The sequence below is a fragment of the Limanda limanda genome, chromosome 4 (assembly GCF_963576545.1).
Source record: "Limanda limanda chromosome 4, fLimLim1.1, whole genome shotgun sequence".
Lineage (NCBI taxonomy): Eukaryota > Metazoa > Chordata > Actinopteri > Pleuronectiformes > Pleuronectidae > Limanda > Limanda limanda.
In genome coordinates, this window is record NC_083639.1 from 115,260 (window position 1) to 141,539 (window position 26,280).

Genomic DNA, 26,280 nt, shown 5'->3' on the forward strand with positions numbered 1-26,280 from the left:
CCTCATCCATTGACCTCAACCATGTTAAACTGTCAAATGGGTCTCAAGACATTGATAATGAAGACATAAGATTACTGTGACTTTTCGTCAAACGCCATATTAATGGCGTGGCATTAAAGTTCATCAACTCGCCGTGAAACACGAAGTTGCTGTAACCTCAGTGTTCATGGTTCTATCTCACTCAAACTACATGTGTGTATCAACAACCCCCCATGAAGATATTCATATGGTTTTAAGGCCGTGTGACCGTGGCGTGGCATCAAAGTTTGATTAAACGCCATCAAAACACGAGGTTCTGTATCTCGTACATACATTGTCCAATCGAGTCCAAACTAGACATGTAAGACAAGAGTCCGGGCCTGATGTCAACTACACAGAAATCATGACTTGAAATCCCAGCTCCCCCTGGTGGCTACAGGAAGTGACATGTTTTATACTTTGATGAACTGCTCCTGGCTGCTTTACAATATACAGCTCAAAAGAGCTCAGTCAAGTCATTGGATCATGGTCAGAATTGTGACATTTCCTCAAAGTGTGTAAACATTGATGTGCGGCGAAGGATCATCCTTCGCCAAAGGACACGATGTTGTCATAACTCCACTCTGCATTGTCCTATCACTACCAAACTTCTGTCACCTGATCAGAGTCCAAGCCTGAACAGCTCTGTGTCAATATTTCCTGAGTGTCATAGCGCCACCTACTGATTCGCCATTAAACAGGAAGTACTTTGTTAATCCACTCTGCATTATCCAACCGGCTCCGAACTACTGACCTATAATCACAATCCTGATCTGAACAGCTCCATATATAAATATTAGTTCAGTGTTATAGCGCCACCTACTGATCAGTGTGAAAATTAAGTTGTGGTAACATTGTCCAATTGACACAAAATTGCTCACGCTACATCAGAGTGCCTACTTGAACAGATCTATTGGTCTGTGAGTAATAAGAGTGATGACGCCACCTACTGGCAACAGGAAGTAAGCTTTGTTTTACAACTATCACTCGACTAACATAACATTTTCACAGTGTGATGTGCTATTTGATAGCGTGGTCCGTAATGAGCATTTAGAAGGCAAGGATCAAAGTCGCGTGACGGACGCAGGAAATGAAGCGTTTATCCTTGCCGCAGAGCGCAACACACATGCAACGCGGAGTCATGCATTTGGTCTTTGATCACTCTCTCCACCGACCGCAACAAGCTTCAACGGGCGGGTGCTCGGGCCCGCAAGTGCTACAACGTAGCCCTAGTTCTGATTGCAACTGTATCTCAACACCCTTTTCCCCCTTGGGAGATCTGATCACAAACTGGTTCATCTCCTGCCTGTGTAAAAACCTCTGGTGCACAGGTAAACAGCTGTGACCCGCACAGTGAAGAGGTTGTCCTGCGAGACGGTGGAGGCTCTGAGGGAGTGTTTCGAGACAATTGTGTGGGAAGAACTCTGCAAGGGTCATGGGGAGGACATCGACAGCCTCACTACCTGCATCACGGATTACATCAATTTCTGTGTGGAGAAATTTATGTCTTTAGTGACTGTACGGTGCTTCTCTAACAACAAGCCATTGATTAATCCAGACAGGCCCTCCTCAAGGAGAAAAAGAAAAAGAGGGGTTTTAGGTCAGGACACAAGGAGGAGCAGGGAGGGGAAGAGCAGCTAAATAGGTAACTGAATAATATCTTTATAAATTAATTATTGCAGAAATCCAAAAATACCTAAATAAATGCAGTTTGGTGATGGAAAGGCTATTTATGCATTTCTACATTTACTCATTCAAATTGTTAGATATTTCTACATTTATTATATATTTTTAAAATCTTGATACTAAGATCCTGCTAAAAATCATGGATCTTATCTGTAGTCACAAAGCCATGGTTAGCTGAAGCATCGGATCTGCAGGACACAGGCTCTAAAGTCTGTTTGTAGACAATTTATTTAACTCATCTTCAATGCAGGGAGCTGAAGGGCAGCTCACCACAGACAAATTGACATTTTACCCAGAACTGAGTGTTCCTAACTTGTGTAATCTTTTTAACTAAGTGACTGCCATTGCACTGCTGTGTTAAATGTGTAGAGGCTCATTATATAGTAAAAATGGGGCTGAACAGAGTAATATTGTGTTTTTTTAATGCAAATTCCACTAAGTACAATTAAGTTGCCAATTACCAGAATAATCAAATCAGCCATTTATTATGGGTTATTTTTAATGCTACTGTATTTGCCTGGCGTATTGACTTGACAGTTACATTAATTGTATGTGATATTGCTTTGGAGTTGCCTGTGTGCCAAAATGCATCATACCAAAGGATTAAAGGTTAGATTACACACAGAGGAGGAGCCAGGTTTCTAAGTTCCTACTACAGCAAAGTGTCAGGTTTATGAATGTGAGGCACAAAAAAATGAATGAGAAAAATATAGACAAAGAGGAGGCAAAGCAGCACAAAGACTAGTGGATGATGATGTTTTTTTTAAATCCAGATAATAATTTATTCTACTGAACACTGATTTTAACCAGTGTAAAGCACTTTTAACCAATGTCCACTATCAAAATGTATTTCATAAAATAACATTCTATGCAGTGTCAAATCACAAACCTTGAGCCGGAAATTTGTAAAAATCCATGAACATGGTTTTTGTTGGTTATAATTAGACATGGTTCCTTTTTGTGATATTTGGAATGATGGTCCCATAATGAAATCACAAGGGAATATCATAAAATAGGTCATTTCTAAATAAAGCCAAAATAACAAGATATTAGAGGACGAAAAACAGTAAGTGATTGCAAAATAATGTTGAAAATATAGGGTTTTAAGTTACAGTAGCTTTCAGGCAGCGTATTAATTGCAACCCTAAAGGGTGCAAAATACAGTACATTGAAAAAAATTATAGTCTTACTGGTTAACAACAAAATAATTGTGACCACACACACACTCTTTCATTGCTGTAACATGTTATTCTGCTCACACCATGGAGGAGCTGCTGGAAAAAAACTGCAAGAAAAAAAACATTTAATTATTTGTCAAATTTCAGCAGTGACATCCATGTGGTATTTCCAAAATGTGTAAGTGTTAATCTACTGAGGGAAGAACAAAACATACTGCACTGAGGTAAGGGATGTTTACAGCTGACAGCACAAATCCTAAGGCCATCGGGAAGAAGGACCTAAAGCGGGAAACAAAACAGTGGGGCATTGTTGATATCAAGTACATCTGATAAGATAAGTAACAAGTAAGTGGTTGTTATGTAGATTTATTATCCAAATCATGATATTCCTGATCAAACTGGAAACATTTGTTATCAGCATCATCACGATCATCATTATTAGAGACAAAGATTGATTTGCAGCCTCGTTTTGTATTTGACAAAATTCCTACTGGGACTCACCTGAATAATAGCACAAAGCCATAACTCTCCACCAGCATTCCAATGATTGGCCAACGGCACAGCACCAGAGACACACCTCCTAGGAAGAAAAAAGAGCCTCGAAACTTGTGTCTTTGGCAGAAGAAGTGGGCCATCCTTCTAAAGCCAATGATGAATGTCAAGCCAGTCAGAAACAGGATCTAAAGGGAGTGCAATCACACAAAAAAGGAGAGGAAACATAAAAGACAATTTCACAGATTGACTTAGTGGGAGTACATGCAAATGCTCCTGTCTCTGAAAAAAACTTTAAAGAATTATTGGTCACAAATTTGCCCATTTGTCCTGTGATGGAGTCAGTCAGGTAAGAGCCAATGTTTGATAAGATCGTCTCTTAGAAGGGTAATTAAAAGAAGTAAGTAAAAAATCCTACCAGTACTTGATCTCCAAGATGAACACCAACCAACACAAGTAAAAAAGTACCTCTACCAAAAGACACCTGCATAATAGCTGTAAAGTAGTGATGGGAAGTTCGGATCATTTTACCGTCTCGGTTCTTTCAATCTCGTTCAGTAAAATGAACAAATCTTTTTTTGAGTCATTCGTTCATTTCAAGGGGGGGGGGGGGGGAGGGACTGCGCATCGGGACTGTTCCATAGGCTCAGTCAAGGAAGCAGAAATGATTCGTTCATCTCCCTACTGGGTCTTCGGGTACGAGTCTTTGGATCATTTATCACGTGACCTGCATTGGCTCAGTAGAGGAGCGCTGGAGCTGGAGCGAGGGACGTTCACTGTCTCCTGGAGAAATTAACACTCTATGTTTTTAGTATAGAAACACGTGAATTATATTCGTTCACAAGTCATAATGACTGGTTTTGTTATTTTCACTTTACATTAACACTTACAGTTTGGTGCAGTGTAATTGTTTCCCGTGATAATTAAATGCCAGTGTGATAATAAATGACAATTTCAAACCATACAAACTGTCATGTTGTACTGTATTTAATTGAGGAGGTTTTCTTAAAAAAATATGATCTGTCACACAAATGTGCAATTCAAGTAAAATGGTCTTATATTATATGAAAAATTCTGTGTAAGACACAATTGATTTAAGTCTGTGAACTTTGAGTGGCATTGTCCATAGGAGGGGGGCATGCAGTAAGTTCACAGTTCACACCAATTGAAAAAGATCAGGTTACACATTTAGAGCCTATTGCACTTCATGTTGGTGTCAAATAAGGGTGGAGCCGGTGTTGAAGTAGAGCTGTCAGTCATGGCTGTCTCCAAGGGGACTGTGGCCTTCCCCACCCTCCCCCACAGTTTTGCATTAAGTGACTTGCAGGCAGAAGAGACCCCAGACGAATTGGAATAGGTCAAGAGGATGAGCACTAGAAAAAGGAGTGATGTTTGGTCTCATTTTGAAAATGTTTCTTCTACGAAAGCGAAATGCCAAATTTGCAAAAAGCTTTTATCCATTCAAGGAGGAAGCACCTCAAACCTGAGAAGGCACCTTAAATGTGCACATCCAGCTGTGCTCTTAGCACAAGTTAGAGACAGTGATGATGGTACTGCAGCAGCAGGAGCTGCTTCCACCAGCAGCACCTCTTCAACTGGGCCTGCAACTGCTACGTTGACCATGTCCGCAGCATCCACCTGTCCAGCAGCACTTACCAGCACCCAAGCAGCAGTTAGGCCACGGAGGCCACAACAACAAACCTCAATGGGCAGTTTTGTTACAAGGCCAATGGATCCGTTGAGACAGAGTAAACTGGATGAAGCTCTGGTCAAAATGATTGCCTGTAAATCACAGGCCTTTTCTGTGGTTGAGGACAAAGGCTTCAGGGAATATTCAAAGCTTCTGGACCCATCATACAGTCTACCAGGTAGAAAAACTATTTCAACAAAAGTTCTTCCTATGATGTTTGAGCGACTAAGAACTGAAGTCATGGACAAAATCAAGTCTGCCACGGCTGTGTGTCTCACAACAGACTGCTGGACCTCAGTAACTACCACAAGTTACATGTCTGTGACTTGTCATTTCATGGAGGATTTTCAAATGACCTCAAATCTCCTGGACTGTTTTGTCATGACAGAAAGACACACTGCTGACAATCTTGCAAGGGAGCTGACCAGGGTTAGTGAAGAATGGGGTGTAAAGGACAAAATTGTAGCCTGCGTCACAGACAATGCTGCCAACATTGTGTCAGCTGTGAGAGACCTTCACTGGGACCACATACCCTGTTTTGCCCATGTTCTGAACCTTATTGTCAGAGCTGCCCTGAAGATGGTCCAAAGCATAACGCAAAAGGTCAAAGCCATTGTTGAGTTCTTCCACAGGAGCACAGTGGCTTCAGAGAAGCTCAAGGCCACACAGCAGCAGATGGGACAGGAGCAATTACGCCTAAAGCAGGATGTGGCCACAAGGTGGAATTCAACATTCTATATGTTGAAAAGAATTTTAGAGGTCAAAGATCCTGTCATCTCCACCCTGGCACTTGTGAATCCGCTGAGAGGTATGTAGATTAAGTGATTAACACCTATTTTAAATCAAGATCGCAAACTCAATTTCTCCTAAATGATAGATTGTTTTTTTAACCTTTTTTTCACAAACAGGTATGTATTGGCTTTTTAATAATACATTGTATTAATTATATTTAAATAATTGTTCATTTCTTTAGGTTTGTGACTGCCTCCAAAGTCATTTTAATGGCAAGAGGCCTTCAGAGGATTGTTGCGCGCAATCAAAGGAATTCCTCCATCCATGAACCTGTTAAAGGTCTCGTGGACAGCCTGATGACAGAAATGTTGAAGAGGTTCAGTAAAGTGGAGCACATTGAGAAGCTTGCTGATGCTACCTGCTTGGACCCGAGGTTCAAAAAGCAAGCCTTTGTCAACAGCAAAGTAGCAGACGAGGCAGTGAAGAGAATGACATCAGCTGCAGCACATGTCAACCCCCTCCTGGGAGGACTTTGATGAGAGGGTTGCAAGCTTGAGGCCTTCTACTTCCACACCAACTGTCTCTACTAATGCCATGATGGAGATGCGTGGTTACCTTGCTGAGCCACTTTTACCCCGCACATCAGACCCTCTGGCATGGTGGATGAAGAGTTCAGCTCTTTACAAAAGCCTCTGTGAGTTCATGAAGACAAGACTGTGCATTGTGGCCACATCTGTGCCTTCTGAGAGAGTTTTTTCTAAAACAGGGCAGATCATTTCAGATCGGAGAAACAGGCTCAGCCGATCCAAGGTCCGGGAGCTTGTTTTCTTAAATGCAAACCTGCCTTAGAGCAGGCCCTAAACTGCAGTTTTTTTTACAGCATGTTCCTTTGGTTTTTAGTGTGATTTAATTATTGTTATCTATCTGTGGCTGAATAGTGTGATTTAACTTAATTTTTATTTAACCTTTTGAGATACATTATATATATATATTTTGTTACAAAGCTCGGCTTGACAAACTTTTTTAACTTTAAAAAACCATACTGTTGTAAACTGTTAAGTTTTCTATAATGTAAAGTGTGTTATTATTATATGCAAAGAGTAAATTATTAATAAATGTAACATGGTGCAATATTGGGATTTTGGGGTTACAATAAAAACATTTAATATCACATTTGATTAATTTGGCATTTCATTCAAAACGACACACTAACTTCTAGATGGCTTGCAAGTCACCTAGTGCAAAACTGTGGGGAAGGGCCACAGTCCCCTTGGAGACAGCCATGACTGACAGCTTTTGTGGGCAGATTATATTTTTTAAAGTAAACCTCTATTAAATACAGTACAGAATTACAGTTTGTATGGTTTGATATTGTCATTTATTATCACACTGGCATTTAATTATCACGGGAAACAATTACACTGCACTAAACTGTAAGTGTTAATGTAAAGTGAAAATAACAAAACCAGTCATTATGACTTGTGAACGAATATAATTCACGTTTTTCTATACTAAAAACACAGAGTGTTCATTTCTCCAGGAGACAGTGAACGTCCCTCGCTACTGCTCCAGCGCTCCTCTACTGAGCCAATGCAGGTCACGTGAAAAATGATTCAAAGACTCGTAACCGAAGACCCAGTAGGGAGATGAACGAATCATTTCTGCTTCCTTGACTGAGCCTATGGAACAGTCCCGATGCGCGGCCACAAGAAAATGAACGAATCTCTCTTTGAGAGGACTCGTTACTCCCGAGTCCTTGTAAGGATTCGTTCATAATGAACTAATCGTTCACGACCGACACATTACTACTGTAAAGAGCTTTGAGTGGTCATCAAGATTAGAAAAGCGCTATATGAATACAAAACCATTTACTTTTAAGTGAGCCATACCTAATTAAAATAAATATACTTAGTCTGTGATTTATTCGTTTTGCCCTCCCACAACATCCCCCCCCCCCCACACCAACCAACACAAGTAAAAAAGTACCTCTACCAAAAGACACCTGCATAATAGCTGTAAAGAGCTTTGAGTGGTCATCAAGACTAGAAAAGCGCTTTATGAATACAAAACCATTTACCATTTAGTGAGCCATACCTAATTAAATAAATATACTTAGTAGGGATGAGCGAGTACAGCTACTGAAGTGAGCGCTGAGAGGTATGTAGATTAAGTGATTAACACCTATTTTAAATCAAGATCGCAAACTCAATTTCTCCTAAATGATAGATTGTTTTTCAGCGCTCATGATTTGACAATTTCAAATCATACAAACTGTCATGTTGTACTGTATTTAATAGAGGTTTACTTTACTGTAAAGTAAGTGTAAATGTAAAGTGAAAACAACAAAACCAGTCACCATGACCCGTGAACAAATACAATTCACGTCTTAACATACTAAAAACACAGAGCGTTCACTTCTCCGGGAGACAGTGAACGTCCCTCGCATCTGCAGCGCTCCTCTACTGAGCCAATGCAGGTCTCGTGAAAATTTTTCCAAAGACTCGTACCCGAAGACCCAGTCGGGAAATTAACGAATCATTTCTGCTTCCTTGACTGAGCCTATGGAACAGTCCCTATGCACAGTGAACCTGAGTGACTGAGAGACAGAGAGCTGTTCTGTGAGTGAGTGAGCAGAGCCGTGTGTGACGGGAGGAGCGCTGTGTTTTCATTCAGTCCGAGCACAGATAATGACTCCGATTACTCGTATAATAATCGTACTCGGCAAAAGTGCTTTATCCGTACCGGATACTCGTTTCAGCCGAGTATTTAACCTTTTGAGATACATTATATATATATATTTTGTTACAAAGCTCGGCTTGACAAACTTTTTTAACTTTAAAAAACCATACTGTTGTAAACTGTTAAGTTTTCTATAATGTAAAGTGTGTTATTATTATATGCAAAGAGTAAATTATTAATAAATGTAACATGGTGCAATATTGGGATTTTGGGGTTACAATAAAAACATTTAATATCACATTTGATTAATTTGGCATTTCATTCAAAACGACACACTAACTTCTAGATGGCTTGCAAGTCACCTAGTGCAAAACTGTGGGGAAGGGCCACAGTCCCCTTGGAGACAGCCATGACTGACAGCTTTTGTGGGCAGATTATATTTTTTAAAGTAAACCTCTATTAAATACAGTACAGAATTACAGTTTGTATGGTTTGAAATTGTCATTTATTATCACACTGGCATTTAATTATCACGGGAAACAATTACACTGCACTAAACTGTAAGTGTTAATGTAAAGTGAAAATAACAAAACCAGTCATTATGACTTGTGAACGAATATAATTCATGTTTTTCTATACTAAAAACACAGAGTGTTCATTTCTCCAGGAGACAGTGAACGTCCCTCGCTACTGCTCCAGCGCTCCTCTACTGAGCCAATGCAGGTCACGTGAAAAATGATCCAAAGACTCGTACCCGAAGACCCAGTAGGGAGATGAACGAATCATTTCTGCTTCCTTGACTGAGCCTATGGAACAGTCCCGATGCGCGGCCACAAGAAAATGAACGAATCTCTCTTTGAGAGGACTCGTTACTCCCGAGTCCTTGTAAGGATTCGTTCATAATGAACTAATCGTTCACGACCGACACATTACTACTGTAAAGAGCTTTGAGTGGTCATCAAGATTAGAAAAGCGCTATATGAATACAAAACCATTTACTTTTAAGTGAGCCATACCTAATTAAAATAAATATACTTAGTCTGTGATTTATTCGTTTTGCCCTCCCACAACATCCCCCCCCCCCCACACCAACCAACACAAGTAAAAAAGTACCTCTACCAAAAGACACCTGCATAATAGCTGTAAAGAGCTTTGAGTGGTCATCAAGACTAGAAAAGCGCTTTATGAATACAAAACCATTTACCATTTAGTGAGCCATACCTAATTAAATAAATATACTTAGTAGGGATGAGCGAGTACAGCTACTGAAGTGAGCGCTGAGAGGTATGTAGATTAAGTGATTAACACCTATTTTAAATCAAGATCGCAAACTCAATTTCTCCTAAATGATAGATTGTTTTTCAGCGCTCATGATTTGACAATTTCAAATCATACAAACTGTCATGTTGTACTGTATTTAATAGAGGTTTACTTTACTGTAAAGTAAGTGTAAATGTAAAGTGAAAACAACAAAACCAGTCACCATGACCCGTGAACAAATACAATTCACGTCTTAACATACTAAAAACACAGAGCGTTCACTTCTCCGGGAGACAGTGAACGTCCCTCGCATCTGCAGCGCTCCTCTACTGAGCCAATGCAGTTCTCGTGAAAATTTTTCCAAAGACTCGTACCCGAAGACCCAGTCGGGAAATTAACGAATCATTTCTGCTTCCTTGACTGAGCCTATGGAACAGTCCCTATGCACAGTGAACCTGAGTGACTGAGAGACAGAGAGCTGTTCTGTGAGTGAGTGAGCAGAGCCGTGTGTGACGGGAGGAGCGCTGTGTTTTCATTCAGTCCGAGCACAGATAATGACTCCGATTACTCGTATAATAATCGTACTCGGCAAAAGTGCTTTATCCGTACCGGATACTCGTTTCAGCCGAGTATTTAACCTTTTGAGATACATTATATATATATATTTTGTTACAAAGCTCGGCTTGACAAACTTTTTTAACTTTAAAAAACCATACTGTTGTAAACTGTTAAGTTTTCTATAATGTAAAGTGTGTTATTATTATATGCAAAGAGTAAATTATTAATAAATGTAACATGGTGCAATATTGGGATTTTGGGGTTACAATAAAAACATTTAATATCACATTTGATTAATTTGGCATTTCATTCAAAACGACACACTAACTTCTAGATGGCTTGCAAGTCACCTAGTGCAAAACTGTGGGGAAGGGCCACAGTCCCCTTGGAGACAGCCATGACTGACAGCTTTTGTGGGCAGATTATATTTTTTAAAGTAAACCTCTATTAAATACAGTACAGAATTACAGTTTGTATGGTTTGAAATTGTCATTTATTATCACACTGGCATTTAATTATCACGGGAAACAATTACACTGCACTAAACTGTAAGTGTTAATGTAAAGTGAAAATAACAAAACCAGTCATTATGACTTGTGAACGAATATAATTCACGTTTTTCTATACTAAAAACACAGAGTGTTCATTTCTCCAGGAGACAGTGAACGTCCCTCGCTACTGCTCCAGCGCTCCTCTACTGAGCCAATGCAGGTCACGTGAAAAATGATCCAAAGACTCGTACCCGAAGACCCAGTAGGGAGATGAACGAATCATTTCTGCTTCCTTGACTGAGCCTATGGAACAGTCCCGATGCGCGGCCACAAGAAAATGAACGAATCTCTCTTTGAGAGGACTCGTTACTCCCGAGTCCTTGTAAGGATTCGTTCATAATGAACTAATCGTTCACGACCGACACATTACTACTGTAAAGAGCTTTGAGTGGTCATCAAGATTAGAAAAGCGCTATATGAATACAAAACCATTTACTTTTAAGTGAGCCATACCTAATTAAAATAAATATACTTAGTCTGTGATTTATTCGTTTTGCCCTCCCACAACATCCCCCCCCCCCACACCAACCAACACAAGTAAAAAAGTACCTCTACCAAAAGACACCTGCATAATAGCTGTAAAGAGCTTTGAGTGGTCATCAAGACTAGAAAAGCGCTTTATGAATACAAAACCATTTACCATTTAGTGAGCCATACCTAATTAAATAAATATACTTAGTAGGGATGAGCGAGTACAGCTACTGAAGTGAGCGCTGAGAGGTATGTAGATTAAGTGATTAACACCTATTTTAAATCAAGATCGCAAACTCAATTTCTCCTAAATGATAGATTGTTTTTCAGCGCTCATGATTTGACAATTTCAAATCATACAAACTGTCATGTTGTACTGTATTTAATAGAGGTTTACTTTACTGTAAAGTAAGTGTAAATGTAAAGTGAAAACAACAAAACCAGTCACCATGACCCGTGAACAAATACAATTCACGTCTTAACATACTAAAAACACAGAGCGTTCACTTCTCCGGGAGACAGTGAACGTCCCTCGCATCTGCAGCGCTCCTCTACTGAGCCAATGCAGGTCTCGTGAAAAATTTTCCAAAGACTCGTACCCGAAGACCCAGTCGGGAAATTATCGAATCATTTCTGCTTCCTTGACTGAGCCTATGGAACAGTCCCTATGCACAGTGAACCTGAGTGACTGAGAGACAGAGAGCTGTTCTGTGAGTGAGTGAGCAGAGCCGTGTGTGACGGGAGGAGCGCTGTGACGCTGTGTGAGGATTTTCATTCAGTCCGAGCACAGATAATGACTCCGATTACTCGTATAATAATCGTACTCGGCAAAAGTGCTTTATCCGTACCGGATACTCGTTTCAGCCGAGTATCCGGCTCATTTCTAATACTTAGTCTGTGATTTATTCGTTTTGCCCTCCCACAACATTTTGAAAGAGGAACAGAGAAACGCGATCAAGGCATTTGTAGATCGAAAAGATATTTTTGCCGTCCTCCTACGGGATTCGGAAAGGGTTTAATTTATCAGCTGGCCCCGATGCTGCAGCCACACAAGCAGTCATATAAATAAAAAGAGAGGGGTGGGGGGCGCTACGCTCCTCAGCACATATGAGACAAAAAAGACACATGTTGAGATGCTGTTGCAGTTAATGTTGGAGCAACAAGTAAGTGCATGCTTGAAAAAAACGATTAACTGCCGCTTTTACTCCTCGCTGGCCTCCTGCAGAGCCATGGCAGCGGAGCTCTGGAAGCGCAGCTTGCGGATTAGCAGCTCCGTAGATTTCTGTTAGCGACGGATCTCTCTCAGAGCCTAGCTACCGGCCGGTAACGGTACCGAGCCGGTAGCGGTGGGGCTTCTTAACGCCGCCGGTGGCCGGGGCTCTCACGAGCAGCCCTGGTCTCCAGCTGCTTCCTGGGGGCTTTGCCTCCTGTGGATATACCAGCGACATTTGGAGCATTTCCATTGATTTGTTTAGAGAGTGAATAAACTCGTGAAACAGTCAACTGACAACAACTATGCGTCGCTTGACATACGTCACATATTACGTTGCTCTGATTGGTTGTAGGTCTTTCCAATTGAGCGAAGAGAAATTTCTTTTCCTGGTTCGGTTGAAACACGCCCCATAATCACAGCCCAATGAAGCAGTATCAGACTCATATTCTGAATTATGACCCCAGACTGTGATAAAAATTCTGATTTGTGGGGGGGGATCTGAATGTAGTTTTAAATTATAACATGGCCACAACAAGCCTCACCGCACGTCCTAACCGCATGGTTAGGACGTGAGTTCTGTGATTTCCTAGAGCTTTCCTTTGACGGAAATTCTGCTTTTCATCTTGTGTAAAACCAACAGGGTTATTAGTGCGTGTGCAAAATATCAATCAAATTCAATCAATCAAGTTGTATTTGTATTGCCCATATTCACAAATCACAATTTGTCTCGTAGTGCTTTCACAAGTTTTGACATCCTCTGCCCTTAACCCTCAACAAGAGTAAGGAAAAACTACTTCAAAGAATAAAACTTTTAACAGGGTAAAAAGAACATAGAAACCTTGGAGAGAGCCACATGCGACAGATCCCTCTCATGACGGACAGAAGTGTAATAGATTCAGAGTGTAATGAAGAACATCGGAAAGATAAGGGTATTTGCAGCATTGATTAGAATAAACAGTTTGAAGCATATGGAAGGTAAATTAATTGATGGATTATTGTCAGTAATGGTCGAGTATTTGAGTAGTAATATTGTATATCAAGCATTCTTGTTGTAATCATGTAAGCAGTCACCACAATTAGGATCCACCATCACAATCTGATGCCACCATAGTCCACAATCATGATCCACTGCTGCCATCAGGATCCACCATCAGCTGCCGCCTCGATCGTGGTTCACCACCACTATCACATGCCAACACGATACAGGATCCGTCAATATGATCACGATCAGCCAGCACGATACAGGATCTGCCATTACAATCACGATCTCTGATTCGCGATCAAACATCATAACCCACGATGTGGACGCAACCGCAGCCCTGGATCAGCGGACGATAAGGCATAGGTACTCCGGGGAAGAAGTCAAGTCACTAACGTGTATTGCTGAGATATTCATTTTGTTTGATGTGATAAGGAGGGAGAAGAGGAAGGAGAAGCTGGGAAAAGAAGCTCCATGTGTCCACCGACATTCTATTAATTGTTTTTATAATTGGCCACAGTCAGCGTAAAATCCAGGAAAATATGAACCCTTTTTCCATTATAGGAAGCCAGCGCGGTGTAAGATGCCGTTCTAAACTTAGAATAGGGTAACCCTGATGTCCATCGGACTTGGTGGCTCACCCTCCATCGGTTTAGCACGCAGTGCGCGATGGGCCCTATCCAACCCGGGTTTAGCATCAAGGCCCAATAAGTCCTGCAAAAGTTATGCCATAAATCCCGTAAGTCGGGGACCCTCGGATCCCTCAGGCAGACCCACCAGTCAATAGTTATTCCATCTGGAGCGTGCTTCCGAATCTTTAAATTTCTTACTAAAACACTCCAGCGCAGCAGAAAGCACAGTAGTAGCTTGTAGGCTTGTTAGCTGGTCATCATGCTCGTCAGCCGAACGCTCCAGGTCCGAAATAGTCCCGCTGCGGCAACGTTTTCCTCAAACGGTCTCAGGGCAGTTGTCAATTCTTTCCGTCTCAGATATTATGGATTCGAATTTTGTGAAAATATCGGCCTGTTGATCATTCATCAGGACTTTAATGCAGCGTAGCATATCTTCGTTAGCATCCGGCTTGCCTGGGACTCAGGCTCTGGGGACTCCCGTGGCGGCCTACTGCGACTAGGCCTGGCAGACTCATTTTTCGCCCAGTGGACAGACATAAGAAGTTAATAAAGCTATATATCAACACATTCCCGCAGAGCCAACATGAGACACGTTCTACATCGTCCGCGGTCCTGAAACGCCCCCAGAACGCACATATTGTGCATATTTCATTTCTTTTTTTTTTAATCTTTATATGCTTATATTTCTACTCCTGCCTGGAACTTTCGTAATAAACACAATTTCCCCCTGGAATCATAAAGTATTTCTGATTCTGATAGTTTGTAAACTTTGTCTTTGAATGATGGTATGAATCAGTGATGATGTGATGACTCTAAGAAGATGTTTATTGCATGAAAGATTACTTACATTCCCAAATGCCAGCAAGACCGAGTCGAAGTACAGCAGCACACCAAAGAGCAGGAAAAATAAACCAAACCCGATCAGACCAATCCCAATTTCTGGAAGATACAGTTAAGATGTATTTAAGAGGTAAGAAAATACCAACAATAAAATGTAGTTATAAAACAGTTAACAATTCCAATTTAAACTTGAGGTAGATGTTTAAGACTTATCAGTCCTCAGTGGAATTTTTTTTCTATTAGCTGCCCCCCCTAGAATTTCTCCAATATAACACATGGCATAAGTAAGTACAGTAGAATGCATGTGAAGGCAGAACTGTGACTTAATAAGGAGATCATTGTTCTGTAAGTTTCATATTTTTTCTAATTTGTTTTAATGTAATAAAAATAATAATGTGTACAACTGACTTTCAGTTGTATCTCTCCTAACCTTTCTGCAAAGATGTTTATCTTCATGTCATGTGCCAGTTACACAGGCTCACCTAAGAAATTATGGGAGTAACTTATCAGCAGCTTCCTGGTGTTTGTCATTTTTATTGTTCCTTTGCAATCCAGACTCTGGCCAATCAAAATGTGCATTTTTTAGGCCAAATTCCAGCGCAACCATGTGGCCAATTGAGGTCATTTCAAGGAAAGATGTTGCATATCAATTTCAGTTATTGTGCCAAGTGTCGTGTTTCAAGCTCATTCGCGCTCACAGGAATTTGAGCCAACAAACTGGAGCAAAAACAAACAATAGGGTTCTTGCCCTTTGGGCTCAAACCCTAACAAGAAAAAACTGTGGGAACACTTACTTTGGAACTCTGAGATGACCATCATGGTTATTCCTTGTGCTCCCTCTCCAGAATTTGTATCGGTGTGACTGACTGAAAGAAGTGAATAATTCCTATTCACAACTGTGACCTTTGTACATTGATGTTAATGTATGAGGTGATCATTAACCAGACCAAGCACACATTGAGCCCCTCTATTGAACACTGGATATTCTTAGGTAATGTTCAATGACCTGAGTGATGTCATTCGAGATAAGATAAGTTTTTATTCTCTTTTCCACAATTCTTTCTTAAAGTGATCGTTCACCCAAATACATGAAAATTCACTTGTTATCTACTCACCAGTATGCAGATGTTTGGGTCAAAACTGGATGAGTTAGGAGAGCACATCTACAAGGATCTCGGTATGGGCAACATGGGCATCTTATCTTATTTCCAGTCTGGAGCTGCAAGCAGAGAAGCCTCACACACTCAGAAGGAGAGGGGAAGGCTGAGAAAGAGGGAGTGGGGCAATCTATAACATTTGGTACAGTACTAATGCAATTGGTAAAATCAGTCACACTTAAAAATAAACCACAATTCATTAACAAAACTATGAATCTATAGTTTTATAGATATTTTGTTAAATAAAATTCTTGAAATCATTAAGAATAATATAAAACTAGTATGTAGCTGAAGCTCAACAAGTCCTATCTGAGGTTTACCATGTCACAGGAATGCTTTTGTGGCCTTTCTGTGATTGGTAACAACAAGGCAAATGCTGGGCAGACTGATTCATGACTTAGTATCAAGAAAGGTCTGGATTTAACATGGCATTCTTTTTGTGTGATACACACAAAGGATTTGCGTGATTTAGTTTTATTTGTGTGTTCTTTGATAGCAATATATTGTAATTTATAGTCATTTATTCCTTTAATCTTTGGTGTTTTTGATTGTTATGATTGTATGAAGTTTTGATAATAAATAATTTCATATTTCTATAATTTCATATTTCTGTAATTGTATAGATAGACATTCTAACAAATGTCTTAGTGGGTTGCGCCAGGGCCAGGCATATGCAGGAACTTGCCAATAACGTAATAACATTTATGAACCAAAGACACAATAACTTTTTGCCCATAATGTAATAAGTTATTACATTATTGGCTGGTTGTTACATTAGTGGCCGGGTTTAAACAAATCCTTTAAAAATGTAATAATTGGAGCTGATAATGTAATAATATATTTTTACAGAACTAGACTCTCTAATACTGTGCAGTACATTTCACACAACGGAAAAGTAATTCGCTTTGTCCAGTTCCAAACTCTCAGCAAGTGTCTCTCTTATGTACAGGTTGGGATGAAATGGTGTTGATGGTTCACGGAATAAGAGTGAGACATATCTCAATAATTCTTGCTATTATTTCTAAGGGTAGGTATTGAGCTCCAGGCTCATTTCCAGCATCTAAAACCATGTCAGTAAAAGGCTTAGCCACAAGCCCAGGTCCAGGCTGAGACAGAGGGCCAGGTTCAGGGTCAACTAGCTCAGCCAGAGGGCCAGGTTCAGGGTCAACAGGAGAGCAAGGTTCAGGGTCAGCTAGAGGTCCAGGTTCAGGGACAAACGGAAGTCCAGGTTCAGGGTCAACTAGAGGGCCAGGTTCAGAATCATACGTAGGGCCAGGCTTGGGGTCAATTCTAGTCTATGTCCTAAATTGTTTTCTGAGAGACTGAATGGCCTGTTAATGAGGATAAATCGATCCATCTAAACTTACATAATGTGTCCCACAGCGAAATGGCCTAGAATCAAAAGAGGCAAGCCTTCACAATAACAACCAGATGGTGAGATAACAGTGTTTCATTCCAACCATGAGTTGACACAATAAGGAGCTAAACATTGAATATCTGGGCAGCTCATTGAAGAGTTGGTGGTCACCATATCTGCCATGTTGTGCCTTCCTCTGTAAATAATCTCCCCATGTCACCTCCACCTACTCAGAGAGGTGCGAGCCATTTTTCAGCCACAATTTCTGAGCGCAATGTTTAAGCAGAACGGAAAACTCCAATGGTGGCCAATTGGTCTGCAATAGCAGCAAATTGGCAACTGGCATCGGGCTTTGTAAAACTCTATTGCCACTCTTCACCCTGACCAACATGTTAACATTTTCCCTATATATAGAGGGTGTATAACTTTCAGACAGTCATGAGGGCAAGGCTGGCAGCAAGATGGCCAAGGTCATCTCCAAGTTAAATATTCTGAGTAGGGGCAGCAAGGAGAAGTTGGCTGAGCTTGAAAAGGAGATTGTGGCCGAGGCAGCAGGGCTGAGAAGATAGAGGTTTATGTAGTGTTGGGGTGGGATGTTTAATTTTCTTCTCTGGCCATTTTTTTGGGAACATCCTTTTTTCTCTATGCTGAAAGAATTGTTTATTGAACTCATACTTGGTAACTGTTTGACAAACAAAAGCATCCTTATTGACTAGAAGGCTCAGTTATTTCTGATTCTATTTGTTACTATTTTGGACCTGTTTGGACTTCCAACTGCTGTAAGTTCAGAGATACAGTCTTTGCCTCAGTGCAGGGCCAGCTAGCTGTCACCTGTATTCCTTCTCAACCAGGTCTACAGACACACGTACACACACATTTCTGTGTACTGTTATGTCCGTCATTGTTATGTTGAACGGGAATACATTTGCTTTGCAATTAATTCTGGGACTTATTTCTTCTTTCATAGTAATTTTCCTTCATACTTTTTTGCCAGTGTGGCCGTGAAATAGGTCTTAAATTCTATTCAAAGTGGTCTTAAAAAGGTCTTAAAACGTCTTAAATTTAACTTGTTAAAACCTGTAGGAACCCTGATACTGGTTTGAACTTGCTGTCTACATCCTTGCTGTATTCTCCACACCGTGTCAGTCCTCACATCCAGTTTGCTTCTGTTCAGGGTTAAAACACAACATTCATACATGGCTCTTCCTGTGGCTGTGTACAAGTCTACCTGTTTCCAGTCCGTTTTATTTAAAAAAGGTCCTGTGAGCCCATCCAGATTCGGAGTAAACCCAACTATGGGAAAGGGTCGCTGTCGTCGGGGGTTTCTGTTCCAGTGCTGTACTCCTGTAGCATCTTTTCCTCCTCGTCCGTGAGTCTCTTAATCCATAAGTTTAAAAATTCTCTCTGTCTGCATGGACCTCTATGCGATGAGGGAAGCCACAGTTGGGATGTCAGTAAAACCAGGACCTGCTGCATCGACTATCTTCCCCAGAGTTACAGCTCCGGTGGTGCACAGAATACTGGTGAGGCCTGGTGTTGAGCTGCTCTTGACATCCAGCCTGGCTCCATTTATTGGCGGCTCTTCCAATAGCCAGTGCAGAGAGTTTGCAAGTTCCAGCCTTTTTCATTTAAAAAGGTTCCATGTCTTAAAAAATTTCTGATAAAAAGGAAATAATCCGTACAGTGTTAGAAGCTTAAAATCCATGAAGAACAGTGCCATGTTTGTAACTTGTCTCGAAACAACATCCTTTGGACCTGCCAGATATTTCTGGATGAACTGTAATCTAAAAAGTGGCTTTGTATGTGCACCAGACCATGCCCCCCCCCTCCTTTGGTAAAAACAATACATACTGGGGCACACAATGTAATTTGTCCAAAAAAAGTCTGCTAAAATGGCTTGTAGTTTTTTGTATTAGTGCTTTTGGTCAGGGGCGGCTCCTGGCATAGGCGAAATAGGCGGTTGCCTAGGGTGCAAAATGCCGTGAGGGCGGCACAAGGGACTGATTTATCATGACGTGACACATGCAATAAAAACCAATACATTCACATCACAACATCATCTTCTAAACACGGGGACGCACCGGAGATAGAAGCGCCGCGAAGCGCCACGAAAGCTGTCCGCTTCCTTTCCGCTCCCATGTTAAATAATTAGGCTGTTCGCAGCGGCAGCGTCGTGCCGGGTAGCTGCGGGAAGCGCCGCGGCCGCTCGCGATCTGCAGCGATGGTTTCGGGGTCTGTTCTATTTTTTTCGCTCGCTGCGAGCAAATCGGGCCGGAAAACACACTGAAAATTGATATATTTCAAACGATATAAGTGATATATACATGATTAAATATACATCCCATACTTTCGATTTCTCCGCTGTTCTCCTGGAGTTTCATTTCCCTGTTTATTGCCGCCACATGATAAAAATGTCCCCATCTTCAATTATGTACTTAATCCCAGTGTTGGGAGTGTAACGCGTTACTGTAATTCCACTACTTTTAGCGGTAACGAGCATTTAACGAAGTATTTTTTTAAATCAAGTAACGCAGTTACAATTACTGAAATTTAAATGAGTTCGTTACTCGCGTTACTCTCTTTTGTGAAAAATTAACACTTGCAGACAAGAAGACAAGGTTGGACGTCAGACAATATTTTCACGACCGGACGTTAAGGTTCGGCTACGGAGCCTCACCACGGAGTCCCTCTGATACGGACTCTGGTGACATCGGTAGATTTTTAATTTTATTTAACGAAATTAACGAATTGTTAATATCCGGCCTCAAATTAATTATTGCGTGGTAAGTTACCAGCAAGACGGAGACGAACGGATCCCAAAGCTCCATTACGCACAAGATGCGCTTCTGTGCGCTTTGGAGAGGTTGTTTTGTTATTTAAAATAAACATTAATTCGTGAATTAAAAATAATTCCACCGATGTCACTACAGATATGATGTCGGAAATGGCAACAGAGTTGTTTGTGCTGTTGTGGCGATCTCAGGGTATTCTGCCGTGACTTTAATCCAGAACACCGGCAGAGTTGTTTTCTCAAACATACTTTTAAGGCCGCCTGTTAGGATGACCACGCTCACGGCTGGACCGTACCGCAAAAGAAGAACCAAGGCAGGATAGTGGTGTGTCAAGACGAGTTTATTGTGTCTCTCAGGCACCTGGCACAGGTCCTCCACCTCATGCAGCAACACACGGCCCCCCTTTGACAACAAAATGGCCCCTTATATAGGGGCCTAATTACAGAGGGAGAAACCATTCCCCAGGCTGCGAGGCTCCCCTTTTGACAACACCTTTTTGTTTATCATTATCCCCATCATTCTACTATATACCCACAAACACACACATTTATTTACAAACACCCCCTCATCCCCAATTCCAACACCTTACAATAATCACATACCCTAGTCTTCCCACACCCACACTAATCACCACTTGGATGGCCCCGGAACTATAAATATGGTGCTTGTTTGCTGGGGAGGCCTTTTACCCGAACACCCTGGAGACAAAAGAACTGGTGAGTAACATTACACACACAAACACACACTATTGCACCTTAACTCATGTCCCTCTCTTTGTAGGTGGAACCATGTGGCCACCACAGAAACCACCAGCACAGACCCACAAAGGACAACAAATGTAACACCAATCAATAACGGTTAACTGTTTGTAAGTGCAAATATACCAATAAAGTGCACTGTTTACCAACGCCTGTGCAATTATTAAAGTGTATGGTGCAATATTCCCCCACCCCATCTCCAGCTCCAGGGAACGAAGTTCTCTTCGTTACACCGCCGTCATTTGCGATCTCCAGCAGCTGATCTTCTTCTTAACCAGACATGCTGGATTCACCTGGTTTGTTGACAAATGGGTCCGACCTCACTCTCCCGTTGGACTCCACTGTTCCCTCCTGTCTCTCCTGACCTTCCTGCTGGACCCCCCTGTCCCCTCCTGAGTGTCAGCTGTCTTTTTTTCTCTGTGGACATGTTTTAGCTTGGTGTCCTTGCTTCCCACAGCTGAAGCAATTCGTGTTTGATGTCACAAAATTCACGTAGTAAAACTCCACCCTGTTATTCATAATCATAAAGAGATGCCTTCTGTGGAACACCACATGTTCTAGCAGGGGTGACTTGCATCCTGAGGACACTTTCTTTAGTTGAGACTATCTTTCCGTGTCTGGACAGCTCTCTGATCAACGTCTCGTCTCTAATGCACGGGGGAACGTTAGACAGTGTCACATTAACCGCCGGTGTGGCGAGAGGCAGAACAGATACGAACGTGTCGCTCACTTTTATCCCGCTCGCCACCACCGTGTTTGCCTTCTCTACGCTGACGAGGAAAATGGCAACCGCGTTGTTCATTCTAGCAGCGGAATTCACGCTGCTGTGCCCCACCACCCTGCCCAAGGCCAGGCTACACTCCTCCACCGAGCACAGGAAAGCCAGCGTGGTCTTAATGCCGTGCTTCGGGGTTAACCTGGTGAGGTCCATGGCATTTAGCACACCGACTGGCACGCGGCCGACTGCATACAGTCACACACACACAAACTCACCACCTAACACCTCCTCCGTGTACACTGCAACACCACAAACCCTATAATCGACAATACACTAGTTTTTTTACACAGTTTTATCAACAAATAGAACAAAATCGCACAAACCGCTCATTAACGGCAACCAGCTCTCAGCTCACACGAGAGAGATATGATTTTATTTTTCAAGCCACTTTTAATTGCTCAGTAAAGTTCCCAAAAATAACAAATACTACAGTATATCAAAGACTCAAAAAAATATTCAATTCAAAATATGACCAAAAACCTGCTGATCTTTCTTCCCAGAACATAAAACTTGTTTGAGGCACCACATCTTCTCAAAATCTACTACCTTTCAAAATAAAGAAAGTGAAATCAGTTTTCAGTCTTGCCTTTAACATTTGTCTAAAGATGTACATAACGTCTTCATCAAGTGAGTCTTCAAGCTTGTTTCTCCGGCAAAGATAGATTGCCATCTTTGCTTGACCCAAAACAAAGTTGAAGAGTTGACATTTAATTTTTATTGTTACTGTTTTAATTGTATCCCAGGATGAACATTTGATCTGAGAAAACTTCATCAAACAGAGCAAACAATTGAGTCAAAAACAGAAACAGTGAAGAGAGCCGACCACACTCTAGAAAACAATGAAAAACTGTCTCCCTCTGTGGACAGGAGGGACAGGTAGCAACGTCAGAATTAATAACAGAAACAAACGCGTTTACAGCAACAGCTCCGTGTAGAACCTTCCACTGTAAGTCCCCCCCCCCCCCCCCTTTGTCAGCGTTGGTTTGTAAAGTGCACTCCACTCAGGCCTCTGAGCCTCTTTCAAGGCCATATGAGCCGTCCATGGGGAGTCATTTCGGTTTTCCAGTCTGTTCTGGTTCAGAAGTTTAATTAATAAGTCATATATTTCTCTTTGGGTGGGGGGAATTATTTACTTTATTTAATTAGTTTTATTTCATCTATGTGTGTATTTTTTTTTTTTTAATTTGTTATGTAATTTTCTGTAATGTTTAATGTAGAGTGTTCTGTATCCTCTGCATGTTCTCTTACATTGTGAAAATATTTGGAAAAATTAAATATTCTAAAAAAAAAATAAGTCATATAAATTCACACGTTCCCAGAGAATTCGGCCGAGGAGGTGGAGTTGCTGCTATTTATAACTCCAGTCTATCAATTAATCCTAAACCTAAACTCAGCTACAACTCATTTGAATTTCTTGTTCTTAGTCTTCCACACCAATCAAAGAAACACCAACAGCCAATCATACTTGCTGTAATTTACCGTGCTCCTGGGGCTTATACTGAATTCTATCAGACCATAATTTAATAACCCTCGATTATCTGAATATATGTCACTAACAAAAAACTATTTTACCTGATAGTGCTATAGCTAAACTTAAGGAGATAATTCTGATTACATTTAAAGCGTATTATCATTCGATATAAACAACAAATTCATTGAAAACCCTAGCTCCACTGAGATTGACCATCTTGTCGATAGCTCTGCAGACTCATTACGATTAATATTAGACTCAATAGCGCCTCTAAAAAGGAACATGTAAAACATAGTAAATTAGCTCCATGGTATAATTCAAAGACATGAGTTAAAACAAGTATCAAGAAAACTAGAAAGGAAGTGGCGCTCCAGCAACCGTGTTGAAAATCTCATAGACTGGAAGAGTAGTGTTAAAGCACATAAAAAGGCCCTCCACAAAGCAAGAGCTGCCTACTTTTCAAAACTAATAGAAGAGAATAAAAACAACCCCAGGTTTCTCTTCAGCACTGTAGCCAGAGAGTCACACCTCCACCGAACCCAGTATAAATAGCAATATCTTTATGACCTTTTTTAATGATAAAATTCGAACTATTAGAAATAACATCAACCATCTCCTGCCCTCAATTGGCACTAATACACTACCATGAACAGAAATCTCAGAAACGACTGAGAATCCTACCCATTATTTAGACAGTTTCTCTCTGATCACCCATGACCAAAATAATCTCAGGCTCTAAACTTACTATCTTGGATCCCATTCAGAAGAAATTCTGCCCCTAATTGATAGTTCGTTACTGAACACAATCAGTCTGTCATTATAATCAGGATATGTACCATAGTCCTTTAAAATAGCGGTAATCAAACCCCTTCTCAAAAAACCCACACTAGACCCAAAGATTTTAGCTAACTACAGACCAATACCTAATCTCTCCTTCCTGTCTAAAATCTTAGAAAAAGTTGTAGCCAATCAGCTGTGTGAGTTTCTCCAGGAAAATAATATATATGAAGACTTTCAGTCCGGGTTAAGAGCTAATCACAGAACAGACACAGCCTTGGCAAAAGTCACTAATGACCTTCTAATAGCTTCAGATCAGGGATTTGTGTCTGTCCTCGTTAGCGCGTGAAGGTCTCGCTAGCGCGGACGTTAGCTATCCAACCAGCTTAAACACTCAAAAAACTCCACGGTAGGTATTTTCGAGAACTTTATTGAATTTTGTGAAAATACCTACCGTGGAGTTTTTTGAGCGTCTGCGCTAGTGAGACCTTCACAGTGAAAAGACGATGCATTAGCCCGCAGAAGGATGACTCAACTTATGAGTGGAGCTGCCGTCTATAAACAACACAGAAAAACTAACTTTGCATCACTTCCAGGGGAATCACTCCCTGACCCCCGGCAACGTCACACACCTTAACTGCCCCAAGGGGGCGCTGTTGCATAGCTAAACATAGTATACATTTGTGGGACAGAACACTCCCCGTCTGGGGTCTTTAAAGATCCCATATCATTTAACAAGAGTCCGTTTTTGGAGACAGAAGCCGGACCACTCCTGTAACGTATGAGAAAAAGTCATTTTTGATCCGTCCTTGAAGACCTCAGCCTGTACTCTCCGAACTAGTCCATCCCTGCCTGGAAAAGTCTTTGTGATGATGGCCATGGGCCATTCATTTCTCTGCCACTTGGAACGAAACTGCAGGGTCTTGAGGTATTCACGTCTCTACCTACTCCACCTACTCCAAAAGGTGTTGGCCAGGTTTTGAACTTGGTTCCACTGCTCTTTGAAGAGGTCTGCTCCTTTAAAGTCGCCTGGAGAAGGTGGTGTAGAGACTGGTTTGAGGGTCAGAAGCATTGCTGGGGTGAGGATGAGAGGTGATTCTGGATCCGATGATACTGGAATGAGTGGTCTTGCGTTCATGATAGCTGACATGCAATCGTTCCGCTGGTGGGTCGGACATCTGTTGATGCTCTGTCTTTCCTCTTAACTTCCTGCAAGTGACGCATTTAAAGAGGATGATGCAGCGTTTTTCTCCTACCAGCCAGAATCACGCAGCTCGTATAGCACCTTCGGTGAGATGTCTTCCCTGATGTTTCACTTCCTCGTGATGGTGATAAACCAACAGGGTTGCCAGATGGTGCCGGGCAGGGATGATGATCGGCTGAATTTTGCGTTGAGGGTGCACCACATGCTTGGTCACATGTGTGAGGCTCGTTGTCACTTCAGGTCGTACATCAGAGTCGAAGGCAGGGTCGATGAGGTCATAGGGCCCTTCAGATTTAGATGGGTTTGAGGTAACGTTCTTAAGAAAGGCTGGTCCTGTGAACCATGACGTACTTTTTTACGAGAGCTGGTTCCACAGATCTTGATCCGATGTCCGCTGGCTTTAGGTCCGTATGGATGTACTTCCCCTGTGTTAGCCACTTAGCTCCTGGCGTAGCTCCCGAAGCTGGATGTCGTCGTCTCCGTACCGGTTGTAATGCCGTCTTTTCACCGTGAAGGGCTCGCTAGCGCGGACGCTGGTATACAACCAGCTTAAACACTCATAAAACTCCACTGTAGGTATTTTCGTGAACTTTATTGAATTTTGTGAAAAGACGGCATTACAACCGAATTTTGTGAAAATACCTACCGTGGAGTGTTTTGAGTGTTGGATGAGCTGGTTGGATAGCTAGCGTCTGGGCTAGTGAGACCTTCACAGTGTAAAGAAGATGTGTTAGCCCGCAGAAGGATGACACAACTTATGAGTGGAGCTGCCGTCTATAAACACAGAAAAACTAACTTTGCATCACTTCCGGGGGAATCACTCTCTGACCCCCAGCAATGTCACACACCTGAACTGCCCCAAGGGGGCGCTGTTTTGTGGGACAGAACAGACACAATTGACCATCACATTTTATTACAGAGACTAGAACAGTTAATTAGCATTAAAGGAACCGCACTAAACTGGTTTAAATCTTATTTTTGTGATCGCTTCCAATTCGTGCAAATTA

At 41.5% G+C, this 26,280-nt stretch overlaps 1 protein-coding gene across 1 annotated transcript; it reads right to left on the reverse strand.

The window, feature by feature from the left end:
• Positions 1–1,909: 1,909 nt before the first annotated feature.
• golt1a (golgi transport 1A) lies at positions 1,910–15,905 on the reverse strand. The gene is made up of 5 exons (XM_061070498.1): positions 15,774–15,905; positions 14,987–15,078; positions 3,384–3,562; positions 3,098–3,161; positions 1,910–2,989 (listed from the first exon to the last, which is right to left on the reverse strand). Exons 1-5 carry the CDS (start codon positions 15,796–15,798, stop codon positions 2,960–2,962), a joined length of 390 nt encoding a protein of 129 aa, XP_060926481.1. The 5' UTR covers positions 15,799–15,905; the 3' UTR covers positions 1,910–2,959.
• Between the last annotated feature and the right edge of the window lie 10,375 nt (positions 15,906–26,280).